Source organism: Hyla sarda, chromosome 6 (assembly GCF_029499605.1).
Source record: "Hyla sarda isolate aHylSar1 chromosome 6, aHylSar1.hap1, whole genome shotgun sequence".
NCBI lineage: Eukaryota > Metazoa > Chordata > Amphibia > Anura > Hylidae > Hyla > Hyla sarda.
The window spans coordinates 112322914-112339345 of NC_079194.1; the positions used below are offsets into that span (position 1 = coordinate 112322914).

General features: G+C 44.7%; 1 protein-coding gene across 4 annotated transcripts in view; it reads left to right on the forward strand.

The window, feature by feature from the left end:
* The window catches only part of BRPF1 (bromodomain and PHD finger containing 1), a 50838-nt gene extending 36731 nt beyond the window's left edge, over positions 1–14107 (forward strand). For all 4 annotated transcript variants that reach the window (XM_056524695.1, XM_056524694.1, XM_056524693.1 and 1 more), the window contains 5 exons: positions 2236–2377; positions 4708–4838; positions 7657–7778; positions 7981–8135; positions 12662–14107. In XM_056524695.1, coding sequence (XP_056380670.1) covers positions 2236–2377; positions 4708–4838; positions 7657–7778; positions 7981–8135; positions 12662–12845 — 734 coding nt within the window. In that variant the 3' untranslated portion in view covers positions 12846–14107. The remainder of the gene's footprint in view (positions 1–2235; positions 2378–4707; positions 4839–7656; positions 7779–7980; positions 8136–12661) is intronic.
* The last annotated feature ends 2325 nt before the right edge of the window (positions 14108–16432 follow it).

Sequence of the window (16432 nt, forward strand, 5' to 3'; positions counted from 1 at the left end):
CTGCCTGTCCTCGGTGCGCGGAGCCCTGCCTGTCCTCGGTGCGCGGAGCCCTGCCTGTCCTCGGTGCGCGGAGCCCTGCCTGTCCTCGGTGCGCGGAGCCCTGCCTGTCCTCGGTGCGCGGAGCCCTGCCTGTCCTCGGTGCGCGGAGCCCTGCCTGTCCTCGGTGCGCGGAGCCCTGCCTGTCCTCGGTGCGCGGAGCCCTGCCTGTCCTCGGTGCGCGGAGCCCTGCCTGTCCTCGGTGCGCGGAGCCCTGCCTGTCCTCGGTGCGCGGAGCCCTGCCTGTCCTCGGTGCGCGGAGCCCTGCCTGTCCTCGGTGCGCGGAGCCCTGCCTGTCCTCGGTGCGCGGAGCCCTGCCTGTCCTCGGTGCGCGGAGCCCTGCCTGTCCTCGGTGCGCGGAGCCCTGCCTGTCCTCGGTGCGCGGAGCCCTGCCTGTCCTCGGTGCGCGGAGCCCTGCCTGTCCTCGGTGCGCGGAGCCCTGCCTGTCCTCGGTGCGCGGAGCCCTGCCTGTCCTCGGTGCGCGGAGCCCTGCCTGTCCTCGGTGCGCGGAGCCCTGCCTGTCCTCGGTGCGCGGAGCCCTGCCTGTCCTCGGTGCGCGGAGCCCTGCCTGTCCTCGGTGCGCGGAGCCCTGCCTGTCCTCGGTGCGCGGAGCCCTGCCTGTCCTCGGTGCGCGGAGCCCTGCCTGTCCTCGGTGCGCGGAGCCCTGCCTGTCCTCGGTGCGCGGAGCCCTGCCTGTCCTCGGTGCGCGGAGCCCTGCCTGTCCTCGGTGCGCGGAGCCCTGCCTGTCCTCGGTGCGCGGAGCCCTGCCTGTCCTCGGTGCGCGGAGCCCTGCCTGTCCTCGGTGCGCGGAGCCCTGCCTGTCCTCGGTGCGCGGAGCCCTGCCTGTCCTCGGTGCGCGGAGCCCTGCCTGTCCTCGGTGCGCGGAGCCCTGCCTGTCCTCGGTGCGCGGAGCCCTGCCTGTCCTCGGTGCGCGGAGCCCTGCCTGTCCTCGGTGCGCGGAGCCCTGCCTGTCCTCGGTGCGCGGAGCCCTGCCTGTCCTCGGTGCGCGGAGCCCTGCCTGTCCTCGGTGCGCGGAGCCCTGCCTGTCCTCTGTATGTGTATTACAAATAAACATATAATGTTCTACATTATACAAAAAGTTTTTGCTAATGACAGGTACACTTTAACACTGACTGCATTGAGTGTTATAGGGAATCTGTCCTTATTTGGGGGTCTCTGCCATGTGACTATTAAAGATCACTTTAAGGAGCTTGTGTGTGTACTTGGTCCTCTTTGTCTTAAGACTCTGAAGCTTGCAGTGAATTGGAGATTTATGACATCAGACTCTGAGATCAGAACATAAAAGCACAAACTTGGGGGAGATTTTTTGTGGAATTAAGCCCCTTGATATCTCACAGCAAAATTTTCCTTAAAGGCTATGGATAACTTTAAAGAGTTTTTTTCTTTAAAGGATACAACTTATACCCTATCCACAGGATAAGTGTTTGATCCCAGGGGTCGGACACCCGCCCCCCCCCCCCCCCCCCCATCTCCCGCACGGAAACACTCCTCCTCCTCCATGTATCTCTATGGGAGAGGCGGGTATGAGCGTTCGTGCCTCCCCGCCTCTCCCATAGAACTGTATGGGGAGGGGGCGTACTGTTGACCTCAGAGAGGTCGACGCTATGCGCATTAGCCGCTCGCATAGAGTGGCAATGCGGGGCCCCGTTTGGGAGATTGGGGGGTTCCCCCCGATCAGACACTTATTCCCTATCCTGTGGATAGGGGATAGGTTGAGTTTTGCTGCAGATGTCCTTTTAAAGTCTTTTCAACCCCATTCACAATCCGAACAGAAAATCTGACTGATGGATTTATCTAAGTAACAGCAAAATGTTTGGACATTTAGGAAACAAATTAACATAAAGTGCAAAGATGTCCATAGCCTTCATGTTTTTAAAACCAACTGTAATAAAATTGAAGTAGCAACTAGATTTGAATCCTTTACCCAAAAATACATGGTCATCTCATGGGCCAACAGCATTGTTCCCTTTTGTATAACGTCGTTACCTCCAATAACACTTCATACATTTGTGGTTCATTTTAATGCACCTTCCTGCCAACAGACTGCCTGGGTACGATACCCGGGGTGCAATAACATTTTTATACATTTTTAATTTGAAGAGTTTGTAATTGTAAGAAACATGCTTTGTAGCTTTAAATTCTTTGTTTCTTGTTTTTGTTTTTTCCCCTCCTCCTAAGATTTACCCACAAATGGCTTCAGCAACCAGCAGGTGAAGAAAAGTTTTTTAATCTACCGCACTGACTGTAATCTTCCCCGCAGCAGCTCTGATTCGGAATCCAGCACGACCAGTAGCAGCAGTGCCGCCTCTGACAGAACCAGGTAATACAGACTTTAAACTGCTTAGTAGAGGGAAATACGTGACAGAAAATACTGTTTGGTTGTTTAAATGGGTATTCCGGCTTTATACATCTTATCCCCTATCCAAAGGATAGGGGATAAGATTTATGATCGCAGGGGTCCCGCCGCTGGGGACCCCCGCGATCTCTGTGCAGCCACCGCTGCCTCTGAGACGGGGACGTGACGTCACGGCCACACCCCCTAGTGACATCACGCCACGCCCCCTTCATTCATGTCTATAGGGGATAACCTGTATAAAGACAGAATACCCCTTTAACCCATTAAGGACCAAGCACATTTTGACCTTAAGGACCAGGCCAATTTTATTTTTGCGTTTTTCATTTTTTTTCCTCCTCGCCTTCTAAAACCCATATAAGGGCTTGTTTTTAGCGTGACCAATTGTACTTTGTAATGAAACCTCTCATTTTACCATAAAATAGACAGCGAACCCCCCCAAAAATTTTTTAGGGAGGAAATTTTAATGAAAACCACAACTTTGCACATTTTGGAGGGTTTCGTTTTCACACTGTACACTTTACGGTAAAAATGACACATGTTCTATATTCTGTGGGTCAATACGATTTAAAATGATACCCATGGCTAGATACTTTTTTTTTTTTACCACTTAAAGAAAAAATTAAAAACTTTTTGGACAAAATCAGTAATCTAAAACCCTAGTTTGACCACTTATAAGTTTTTCCGTATATAAGACGATATGAGGGCTCATTTTTTGCACCGTCATCTGTACTTTTTATTGATACCACATTTGCATATATAAAACTTAGATAAATTTTTTTTTTTTTTTTTTTTTGGAATAAAATGTGACAAAGCAGCATTTTTGGAATTTTTTTTTACATTTGCGCCGTTCACCATACGGGATCATTATATTCAGACATTTATGCACGCGGCAATACCAAATATGTTTTATTTTAAAAAATTACGCTTTTTGTGGTAAAATGTGAAAAACTGACCATTTTTATTGGGGGAGGGGATTTTTTTTTTTTTTTTTTTTTCCTTTTTTTTTTTTTTTTTTCTTTTAAGTTTGCGTTTTTCAACTTTTTTTTTTTACACTTTTTATGTCACCATAGTGGACTATCTATAGCAATCATTTGATTGCTAATACTGTTCAGTGCTATGCATAGAGCATAGCACTAATCATTATCGGCTATCTACTGCTCTGGTCTGCACAATCTCAGACCAGAGCGGGAGACGGACGGAGACCGTTACAGATGATCGGATCGCCGCGGCAGCGCTGTGGGCGATCCGATCATCTTTTTTAACAGGCGCATTGCCGCAGATGCCGTGATCTGTACTGATCAAGGCATCTGAGGGGATAATGGCGGACATCCGCACGATCGCGGATGTCTGCCATTACCGGCGGGTCCCCGGCTGATAGCAGCCGGAACCTGTCGTGTATGACGCGAGCACCGCTCTGATGCTCGGGGTCATACACCGCACTAGCCCACTTGTGTAGTCAGGCATTTTTTCGGAGGACAAAAGTGCAGCTTGGTATACTGATCCCATCTAAAATGTAAGAACCTGGTGGTTGCTGAAAGTGCATGAAATCTGCCTATGACTTGGCTTAAAGTGCACTTCTGCAACCATTTTTATTCCTTTAATACAGTAGGAAAAATGAAAAAAGTTCCTGTATAGACCTATATTACAGACTAGAAGGAAACGTGTGTGTAGTCTGATCCTGCTGTTGTGTGGTAAACTGGCAAATCTGTATTGGTCTGAATGTGATCGCCCGATCAGTGAACATGCCAGACTAAACTGGCACATCAGGGAGGTAATTTTACAGAAAAACTGAAAAAAAAAGTTCAATGTGACAAATAATCATCTTTATTGATTATATTATGCCATACATGTGGTGTTCTAGCTGAAAATATAAAAAAAATGGTGGAACTTCCCTTTTTTTTTTTTTATGGCCTGACTGACCACAACATCGATGGGGTTAACACTGCTGAGAATGGCATTATCTCTGTTTCGGCAGCTGCGCAGAGCAGATCGTCAAGAACTATGCATACAGCCTATAGCGCAGTGTTTCCCAACCAGGGTGCCTCCAGCTGTTGCCAAACTACAACTTCCAGCATGCCCGGACAGCCATTGGCTGTCCGGGCATGCTTGGAATTGTAGTTTTGCAACAGCTGAAGGCACCCTGGTTGGGAAACACTGCTATAGCGGGAAGGGGTTAACATTTACAAGTTTGCTCACTTTCATAATAAGCAGCATGAGCATTATGAACTATGAGTAATAAGCACTGTGTTTATTTATTAGTATAATACATTGTTCTTATCCTTTCTCTCTTCCAGCACAACTCCCTCTAAGCAAGGACGGGGAAAGCCATCATTCTCTAGAGAAAATTACCATGACTATAGCAGTGAGGACACATCAGGCACTGAAAACGAATCCTATTCCTTAGGAAGCCGAGTAGGACATGGCTGTAAGTGACTTATTGCAAAGGTTACATATAAGAAGAGCAACCAGAATCAAAAAGAATAATTAACCATTGTATTGATATAATTGCCAAAAATAATACAACTTATTCCCGCTCTTTATATGTAGATGCCAAACTTTCAGCTTTGTATAAGCGCTTGGCCCACCCAGTCTATTCTTTTACTTATATCTATAGTTACAAGTTACTTAAGTAAATTGATAGATTCAGTCAGCATCATTAAAGGGGTGTACTTCATTGTACAGCAAAAAGTGTGTGCATAAAAAGTTGTTACCTCGATACAGAACTTTACATAACATTTATCCTGTTATAATACAGATTTTTACTTATTCTGCTGGTGGAAACACTGTGTACATACATTATATTACTTACCCTGTACTGATCCTCAGGTAAAGCTTGTATTAAGCTATGTTCATGTTTTACTCTTAACATATACCTATAACGAAAGGGCTACAATGTAACCTGCCATATAAGAATATCCTGGGATAATCTTCCCATACACCTCCGTCTCTTGTTACTATTGTTCCGCTTCAGGCATAATCATCGATGATCATGCTGCATGCCCAGAGGTAGAGAGGAAGGAGGATGTAAACTCTGAATCAGCGACAATACTGGCAGGCCTAATACAGCCCACCTTCCCCGGACCCTTTTACTGTGTGCAGTACCAGGGAAGGGACACAGTGTATGGATCACTATCCATTGAGCCTGCTCAGAGGGCTGAGAAAGTAGCTGATGGCAAAGGTTTTTGGCTTGTGAGAACAGGACGGCATGTGTGCTCGTTCATAGGGAAGCTTTAAAGGGGTACTCTGGCCCTAAGACATTTTATCCCCTATCCAAAGGTTAGGGGATAAGATGTCTGATCGCTGGGGACCCCCGCAATCTCTCATGCAGCACCCACCTGTGTGAGCTGCACACCAGCGTTGGAGGCTCCGCGTCTGAAGCCTCACGACTACGGGGCCGGAGTATCGTGATGTTACGACTCCGCCCCATCACACCCCCTCCCATAGACTTGCATTGAGGGGGGCGGGGCGTGATGTTAAAAGACTCCAGCCCGTAGTCGTGAGGCTTCAGACTCAGAGCCTCCAGCGCTGGCGTGCAGTTCACACAGGTGGGTGCTGCATTAGAGATTGTGGGGGTCCACAGCAGCGGGACCCCACGATCAGACATCTTATCCCCTATCCTTTGGATAGGGGATAAGGTGTCTTAGGGCCGGAGTACCCCTTTAGTGATATGTGAAACCACTGGAGCCTCTCACTGTGTACATTTAACAGAGGCCCAATGATTTTTGCCATACACTGTCTTCTGTTTCCGCCCCCACCCCCCCCCCCCCCCCATAAACAGGGTTTTTGTTTTTACTTGATATCAAGGTATGGAATAGCATAGTTTACTATGCTATTCTGTACATTTATTTTCCCATGTTGTCTGCACGGCATCATACTTAAGAATGCCTCCTGCTGATGGGGGGGAAAAAAAGACACAGATGTTAAAAACCATACCGGTTTCTCCCACCACCAGTGTATTTCCAAGAAAACTTGAAACAGAAGTGAACAATGAATTAGGCTATAGGCAGAACTCGCCCAGAAAATCTTAAGGCTCTTTCCATCAGTGCAGTATTCACCTTGCGGGCCGAGAGGGCTTTGGCATCAGTGGAAATAATTTGTAGGGCTGCCACTTTGTAAAAATAACATCCCTTGTCTAAACATTACATGATCTGTCAAAAAAAAAAAAAAACGACCACTAGGGGGTCCACATACTGTTAGGGTATGTTCACACTACAGAGTGTGAACGCAATCTCCGCTCGCTGAATTCAGCGAGCGGAGATTGACTGGCAGCCACCGGCGGCGGAAGGATCGCGCGGCACTGCGCCGTCACCATTGACGGCTTTGCAGTGCTCGCGGACTTCCGCGCAAAGAATGAACTTGTTCTTTCTTTGCGCGGAACAATTTCAGTGGCGGAATTGTCCGCCGCTGAAATTCCTCAGTGTGAACGGGTCTCGCGGAGACCCATTCACACAAATGTTAAGTTCCCACTGCAGTGTGAACATACCCTTAAAAACATAATCCTGTCTGGCTCTAGCATCATCTTTCACAGTCCAGTAAGTGGGGTCAGGACTAGCACTCCTCTGTGCTAACTCTGTCCTATCAGACTGCAGCATGAAAACAGAGAGGAGAGGGTTACATGCAGTGATAGGAAGAACAAAACCAGCACAGCAGACTCAGGGAGGAAATGAATGCATGAAGAGTGAGGGCAGGCTCAGTGCTCACGCCCCTTCCCTTTTTACTGTTCTTGGCAGCAGATGGAAGTCTCATTTGATGTCATTAAGATTTCATAGAAATAAAATGATCAGTGAGTACAGTTCACTATTTGCACCTTACGATCGTTTGCTCCTCATAGGCCAAAAGGACACTTTTCATGTCAAAGTATTCTCTTTGTAAACCACAATGCTGTTCACAGGTGGACATCCCCATAAAATTAAATAAAAATATACTGCTTTCTCCTTTCTCAAACACTTTTGCACTCCATATTTAATGTTTCTGTTCTTCTAATACTACAAGTTATTATACACCAAAAATATTAACCAAAGCTGAAGACAACATTGCTTGGACTGAACCACTATTCACAAGAACTGACTTTTATGTTGCCTGTCAATTCAGCAGGACATATACCCTTATGGTTAAAAACTGTGTAAACAATGACATTTTTGTGAATATTGGCTTTTAGGACACTCTTTAGAATTTTTAACATACTGTATGTCATGTGAGAACCCAAAACAGGCCTGTGACTTGTGACCTTTTCTGTTTGATAGTGGTACGCAAAGGAATGGAGGGACGAGGGGCGGGGTGGCTGTCCGAAGATGAAGACTCTACTCTAGAAGCCTTAGACTTGGTGTGGGCCAAGTGTCGGGGATACCCCTCCTATCCAGCTCTGGTAGACATCAGTTCCTCCCCTATTATTGTTCCATGTTGTTGTTGTAGCTGTTATCAATATAATTGTAATCCACATGTAATCACAATGGGTCCAGCTAAAACTAAGTAGAAATTAATCATCTGTGTGTCTTTCAGTATGTGTCATTGATGTCCTCTGGAGGCAAAGAACAAGCAAAGCTAAATTGCAGTTTTCTTTCATTTAGATTATCGACCCAAAGATGCCCCGAGAAGGAGTGTTTCACCACGGCGTTCCAATTCCTGTACCACCCGTAGATGTACTCAAGTTAGGAGAGCAGATGACGCAAGAAGCACAAGAACATCTCTACCTCGTCCTGTTTTTTGATAATAAGCGGACGTGGTGAGTGACTGCTTTTTCTTACTGTCTCTAGTAGGGCAGCTATGTGAATCTGGTGGGGGATTTTATAAAATGTGCAGCCTGAGTATGGAAGATATTTAGCAATAATGTTTCCACCGCTCAAAAAAATCCTAGATCGATGTGATCATAGATCAAGGTGAAAATTCTTACTGATGTCAATTCTCAGCGAATTATACAATTGATATCTGAAAAGTCAAACTAATCAGCAAACTGAGGGCTGGAGTCCAAATTGGGGATCGACCGATTATCGGTATGGCCGATCTTATCGGCCGATAATCACGATTTTGGGCATTATCGGTATCGGCAATTACCTTACCGATAAGCCGATAATGCCCTGCCCCCCGCACCGCGACCGCACCCCCCGACCCACCGCGACCGCCCGCCGACCCACCGCACCGCTTCGCACCCCCCACCGTAGTGCTGGGCAGTGTACCGGTATGAACCGAATACCGTATTTTTTTTCTCCCACGGTATGGATTTTTGCCCATACCGCTATACCGGTCAGGCCCCTCCCCCACCCTCCGAGTCAATAAAAAAAATAAAACTTACCCACAATGGGGGTGGTCCGGGCCATCCATCCTTCCTGTAGTGTCTGGCGGCATTCCGTGTGGAGGGTGAACCGCTCCGGGCTGTCCTTCTCCGGGGGTCCTCGTCTCCACTCTAGTACGCTGCATAGACACCGCTACGCCGTGACGTCAGATGCGTCGCTGCGCAGCGGCGTCTATGCAGAGTTACTAGGCCAGAGCCTGCCCGGAGTGGAGAAGAGGACCGCCGGAGAAGGACAGCCAGGACCGGTTCACCCTCCACCCGGAATGCCGCCGGACACTACAGGAAAGATGGATGGCCCAGACCACCCTCCCTGGACGGTCCCTGCAGCAACTGGGAAGGTGAGTCAGGGTTCTGGGATGGACAGGGGTCTGTATAATATACTATACCTACAGTAGGCCCTCCAGCTGTTGCAAAACTACAACTCCCAGCATGCCCGGACAGCCAACGGCTGTCCGGGCATGCTGGGAGTAGTAGTTTTGCAACAGCTGGAGGCACCCCTAGGTGCGGGGGGAGCGGTGGCGGTGATAGGTCTCAGGACCCCCGGACAGGCAGGGGGAGAGAAGCGGGTGGCAGCGGCGGCCTATGGCACCGCAAAAGCCACTGCAGTGCATTGATTTAAAGCGCCCGCTTTAAATCAATGATCTGCAGCTTTGTCGCGGGGGGATAAATAGCCGATAACGTATACCGGAATATCGGTATAAGTTATCGGCCCTAACCTCCACCGATTATCGGTATCGGCCCTAAAAATACGAGATCGGTCGATCCCTAGTCCAAATTAAACTGAAAATTAGATAAAAATTTTGAGACCACAGGTAGATTCAATTTGCCTGAATTCTACCACGACAACACTTAATGTGGCAAGGTAGTGTGTGTGGCCCAATGTGCCTGTATACGCTCCTAAAGGACCGCAGAGGGGATCTCTTCCCAAACCTGAATCAATGAATCATTGAGCTTCTGGACAGTCTGTGGTGCTAGTAGGTGGCATCAGACGCACTGAAACATAACATCCAAGAAATAATCAATGAAATTTGGGCATTGGGAATGTAAGGGCCTATTAACAACTTTAATGCCTTTCTTATCCAGAACTTCCGACACACTCTGACCACGTGAGTACTGTCGGCGGAACCCAATGCCCACTGTGCCAGCATAAGATTTGACAGTAGCTCTGAGGATTACATCCCAGTGCCTAACAGCAATAAGATATCTATCACATGCTCATTTCTTAAAAAAAAAAAAAAAACTGCTCCAATCTGTGAAGAGAACAGGACACCAATAGAGGACCTGCTAGTGTTTTCTGATGAATATCACTTAAGCTGCCCAGTGCTGGGCTATGAGCCAATGTCCCACTAGAGGATGTGGGGCCCTCAGACCACCCTCTTGAAGTTTGTTTCTGACAGTCTGGTTTTGAAGCATGCACATCAGTAGCCCAACGGAGGCCATTTTGTAGGTATTAGTCCTGCTGTTGGGTTGGTGCCATTTTGCATTCCCGTCTAGCGCTCTTTGTGTAAGGTCCTGTATCTGGTATCTGCTCCATGCTCTTTTGACAGTAGGATAAGAGACACCGCCAAACATCTGCATGTATGGATGTGCCATCCTGGAGGAGCTGCAGGTACCGCTTATGCTACTAGTAAAGACAAAAATGCTGGCAAAATGCAATAGAGTAATTCACTTGCTGTTGCTTCTCCTGTGCACCTGTTGTCACTTTGATGTCCCTGAAGTTGAATTGACTTAGTGTTATATGGTAATGCTTAAGTGTTTTTTTTTCTTTGCAGATTATATTGTACTGTATTTTTTTCTGCATTTTATGTGCATGATAGTATACACTACTTGATGGTTATTTAAAGGATATGACCTCCTCCGAACATAATGTTAGAATATATCTACTAATACGTTTAACTACTTGTCTTGTACTATGATCCGGAGTTAGATTCTGTATTATACTGCTGTGCTGCATTTACAGTTCTCCTGGTGAAGTCACCTTGTACACAGATTACTGTTGACAAATATTCTCCTAACAGTTTAGTTAGTTATTTCAGTGTCACATTAGTCATAAGTGTCCAATGTGGGAATAGCTTTTCCCAGAATACAAACTGGTAGGTCAGAAATGTGAATAATTAAGGATCAGTCCAATATTTATAAAAGGTTTCTGCGTTTTGTGCTCTAAGATTTTCTAGTAAATTATGGTCATTGAGACTGTGTATATATATATATCCCTACTGTGTGATATATATACACAGTGGGGATCAAAAGTTTGGGCACCCCAGGTAAAAATTTGTATTAATGTGCATAAAGAAGCCAAGGAAAGATGGAAACATCTCCAAAAGGCATCAAATTCCAGATTAGACATTCTCATATGTCAACAAAAGTTAGATTTTATTTCCATCATTTACACTTTCAAAATAACAGAAAACAAAAAAATGTCTGCAAAAGTTTGTACACCCTGTACAGTTAATATCTTGTACTGCCCCCTTTGGCAAGTATCACAGCTTTTGTAGCCAGCCAAGAGTCTTTCAATTCTTGTTTGAGGTATCTTTGCCCATTCTTCCTTACAAAAGTCTTCCAGTTCTTTGAGATTTCTGGGTTGTCTGTCACGCACTGCTCTTTTAAGGTCTATCCATAGATTTTCAATTATACTGAGGTCAGGAGATTGTGAAGGCCATGGCAAAACCTTCAGTTTACGTCTCTTGATGTAATCCCCCGTGGATTTCGAGGTGTGTTTAGGATCATTATCCATTTGTAGAAGCCATCCTCTCTTTAACTTCAGCTTTTTCACAGATGACATCAAGTTAGCATCCAAAATTTGCTGAAATTTTATTGAATCCATTTTTCCTTTTACTCATGAGATGTTCCCTGTGCCACTCGCTGCAATACAACCCCAAAGCATGATTGATCCACCCCCATGCTTAACAGTTGGACAGAGGTTCTTTTCATTAAATTCTGTTCCCCTTCTTCTCCAAACATACCTTTGCTCATTCCGGCCAAAAAGTAAAATTTTTATCTCATCGGTCCACAGAACTTGTTTCCAAAATGCATCAGGCTTGTCTATAGGTTCATTTGCAAAGTTCAAACGCTGATTTTTGTGGTGAGGACGTAGAAGAGGTTTTCTTCTGATGACTCTATTATGAAGACCATATTTGTACAAGTATCTCTTTATAGTGGAATAGTGTACCACAACTCCAGTGTCTGTCAGATCTTTCTGGAGGGATTGTGCAGTCAAACGTGGGTTTTGAATTTTTTTTCTCACAATCCTGCGAGCTGTTTTGTCTGAGATTTTTCTTGGTCATCCAGATCTTGCTTTAACTTCCACTGTTCCTGATGACTGCCATTTCTTAATTACATTCCGAACAGAGGATATTGACATCTGAAAACGGTTTTCTATCTTCTTATAGCCTTCTCCAGCTTTGTAAGCGTCAACTATTTTCAGTTTCAGATTTCTAGACAACTGCTTAGAAGAACCCATGGTGCTGATTGTTGGGGCAAGGTCAGATGAGTCTGGGCATTTAAAACCTTTGAGATTGACATCACCTAGTCTTCCCAGATGATGATTGAGAACAATCCATGACACTTGCAGGTCTCAGCTTTGTAAAGGGGGCAGTGCATGCTATAAATTCTGCAGAGTGCCCAAACTTTTGCAGACACCATTTTTTTGTTTTCTGTTATTTTGAAAGTGTAAATGATGGAAATAAAATCTAACTTTTGTTGACATATTATGAGAATGTCTAATCTGGAATTTGATGCCTTTTGGAGATTTTTCCATCTTTCCTTGGCTTCTTTATGCACATTAATACAAATTTTTACCTGGGGTGCCCAAACTTTTGATCCCCACTGTGTATATGCGTGTGTGTGTGTATATATATGTTTATGTGTGTGTATATATATATTATAATAATATATATTAGACCCAACTCCCATCATGGTGAATGTTTTTGACGAATGAAATCGTATCCTTTGCTTTGCAGGCAGTGGCTTCCTAGAACAAAGCTGGTTCCTCTGGGGGTGAATCGTGAGCTTGATAAGGAAAAAATGCTGGAAGGGCGGAAGTCGAACATTCGTAAATCTGTGCAGATTGCCTACGACCGAGCCATGCAGCATCGCAATAAGGTTCAGGGAGCACCGAGCAGTGATACCAGTGAAAGCGATTAGCCACTTCCCTATTCCTGGGTGGCATATTCTTGTGTCTTACAGACTGCCTGTTTTCTATTTTGCTGCTATTGCAATGAGCAAGAAAAAATAATAATTATGGTAACATGAATTACAGATGTTACTTTAATGTTCATAGCCTTTTAATTGAGGAACAAGATACATGGAACATAATGGAGGGGCCCAAGCACAGATCAGGCCAACAAAAAAAAATCCTGACAATGTAGACATATTAGAAGCCCTTTCTGACTCTGGTTTTAATACTAGTAAATAAGTGCGTTCCTCAGTGGAGGTGGACTGTGGTTGCTGGACGACCATCAGAAAACATGCCATCTACTGCATGTCTATGAACTCCTATGTTGACTTTTCAAAGCCTTCAGACATTTGTGATCATGGACGTTTTAAATCTACTTTTTTCTGCTTTTTGTCTGAGTGGAAGATGATCTGGCCCCTGAGATGCCTCATTTCTTATCATTGGTCTTTAAGAGCAGCCACAGGCTGCCCACATCTGCCAGAATGGAGGAAGGAGGAAGAATGAATGTGGGGCTGGGGAAGCTTAGTACTCAATACAACGTCTGTGTTTCCAATAAAGTGAGTGAATGGCACTGTGTGCAGTTTCCCTGCAGTCCTAAAAAAAAAAAAAAAAAAAAAAAAATTATGGTGGAAAACTTTTGAATACTCATACATGGTTATTTCAAGAGTATGAAACGTTATGTGCCATATATGTTCATTTACATATCCTGTAGGTTTATATTTGATAGGCTGTTTCCACATACCACTGGTCCTAAACATTGTGCACATACCCATTGCTAAGCATCAACTATCTGAACATCAGATACATGTATCAATCTGTTCAGTGCTTTCTATAGTTTTGATGAATCAGCCATCTTATCTAGGATGGACCCTGTAAAGAAGGGCATCTACAAGTGCCAGTCATGGCTGTTAATCTGTGTTAAAGACAGGTCATTGCCAGTTTAAAACTTCCCTCTGCACATACATTTACATGCACAGATTTTTTTTTTCTGCCCTCATAGAAAAAACAGCACCACACCTGTCCATGGGTTATGTCTGGTATAACAGCTTGACTGAAATCAGGGCTCCACAGCAAATTATGATCACAATAAAATGGGGGGACCTTATTATTTTATTATACTTATTTTCTAAGGGTATGTTCACATGAGCATTAAAGGGGCTCTCCACTGCTTTAATCTTCTTTGGCCAGTTAGTTAGTAGTGCGGCTGTATGTCATTAATGCTTTCTTTCCTGTTGCTTAAGCTACTATATGTGTTTTTTTTTTTTTACCTTTTTGAACAGACCTGGAAGCTGGTTAATTCCTTAGTTTGCTGGCTTGCCTCGACCACTTTTTTTTCTCCCGCCGCCATCTTGCCATCGATACGTCACCCTGCAGGGTGTTGTGTGGGAGGCCGGTCTGCCCCTCGCTCCATTCGTGCCTGCCTCCCGTGCTAATGAATATTCTGCCGTCATAAGTGCGCACCTCCTTACTTTCAACTTCTTCTAAGCTGAATTCTGATTGGGCTGCTTGCGGGGAATCGGATCCGGTGATTGGCGCATGCGCAGTTCGTCCTCGATCGTGAGGGTCATCTGCGCATGTGCCATTGTGATGTCAGCCTCGGGCCTGACGCGCTGGGGAATTGTTAACACTAACCTAGGTGAGGGGCAGGCCGGCCTCCCACACAACACCCTGCAGGGTGACGTATCGATGGCAAGATGGCGGCGGGAGAAAAAAAAAGTGGTCGGGACAAGCCAGTAAACTAAGGAATTAACCAGCTTCCGGGTCTGTTCAAAAAGGTAAAAAAAAAAACACATATAGTAGCGTTAGCAACAGGAAAGAAAGCGTTCATGACATATAGCCACAGTACTAACTAACTGGCCAAAGAAGGTTAAAGCAGTGGAGAACCCCTTTAACCATGTGGATTTAAAAGCAGAATTCTCACCAATTTTTTTGTCAAAATAATAAAAACCTATTTATTTGAATGGAAGACTGAACCATATGAAAAAGTAGTGACATGTGACTTTCTGCAGAGTTCTGATCTGATTCTCACATTGAAATCAATGGGAACTTCATGACAGGCCCACTCCCTCCCCCTTCATTGACCAAGGCTAGGAGAAATTCACAGTGCTGTATGTTCACATGGTTTTTGCCCCTCTGCACATGCCCTTCTTGGGGGGAAAAAAAGTTGCAGGTGATTTGCAATGGTAGAGAGAAATGCCAAAGTCCTACAATATGGTGGAGATTTTACTGCTTTCAGTAGATGCAGAGTCCTAATTCAAGGTAATGGGTTTTAAATCATGTGTATCTGCTGCTCTTAAAGACACCAGGGTTACACGATAATGTTTCTTCTACGTTATTGGAAACTTAATGAAAATATGTTTAAAAAAAAAAAAAAAAAAAGACACCTTGCCCCTGCACCTAGCTAGAGGTGAGAACTGCACCAGAAGCCCTAGTTATTAAACAGGCTATAAATGTGATTATTGGATCCAATCCCAGCATGGCTACTACTAAGGCCGGAGGGGTATGTATGTGTCCGCTCTTCTCTTCCCACCTTTTGTGTGTCTTGTAAATTATGTACATGAGGAGAATTTAAATTATTCTCAATTGTAAACATTTTGGAGCCGTTTATTATGAGGGGATTAGTTTCTTTTTTACCGTATAGCTTGATGGTTTTTCACAGTAGACTTAGAAAGGAATGTGTTGTAATACAGATATCATGTAAAGCTCCTTTGATACCCCGACATGTAGGCACTATTATGTCCAGTAGACATTACTCATTTAATTTTTGTCTTTTTTGGGATTTTTTTTTTAATGATTGTTTTGAGTCTTGTGTATTTCTGTTTTGTATTTATTTTGCAAGAAAAATTTATTGTTCTTAGAAAATAAACCTGTCTATATGGAATGGCCTATTTTCATTATTTTTCATTTTGTTATCCATTTAAAGGGAACCTGCTAGTGGTTTCGATCAACTTAAACCAGTATCTCCTCCAATTAGGGGCTAGGGAAAATTTTCTGATCATACACACTGGGAAAAGTAACTGCACCACATAAAAATAAGTCTCTAAGGGGGAATTTATCATTACCAAATTGGCGGAAAAAGACAAATATTTGCATTTTTTTATTTTATTTTTTTAGCAATATCCAGCTGTACGCAGCAATTATGCAAATATCTGCAAGTTTATGTTGCACTCTTCCAAAAAATTGTAATTGAAATCTCTGCCATTTCAGAGCTGGTAAAGATTTCCTTCCATGCGACTGGATGAATCCAGCATAATCCTGCTCTGGTGCGGGATTGATTTAGACTGGCGTGTGAGATGCCACTCTTGATAAATCCTCTTTCCCTCCCCCAAATAAGTGTTCTCTGATCATCTCTTCTGCAAGCAAAAGTCCTATGATCTTTGTGGCAACCTGTCCCATAAACTTTATTGACCACTCTTTGCCGAGGGGACACATGAGGTGTCAGATATCAGCCAAGCCTAGATGGGAGGTTAAGTGGCTTTAAACTGACAGGTTCCCTTTTATATACCATATGTTCTCTTTAAATTCCAGTATTGTATCCTTGATATATTAAATGGAC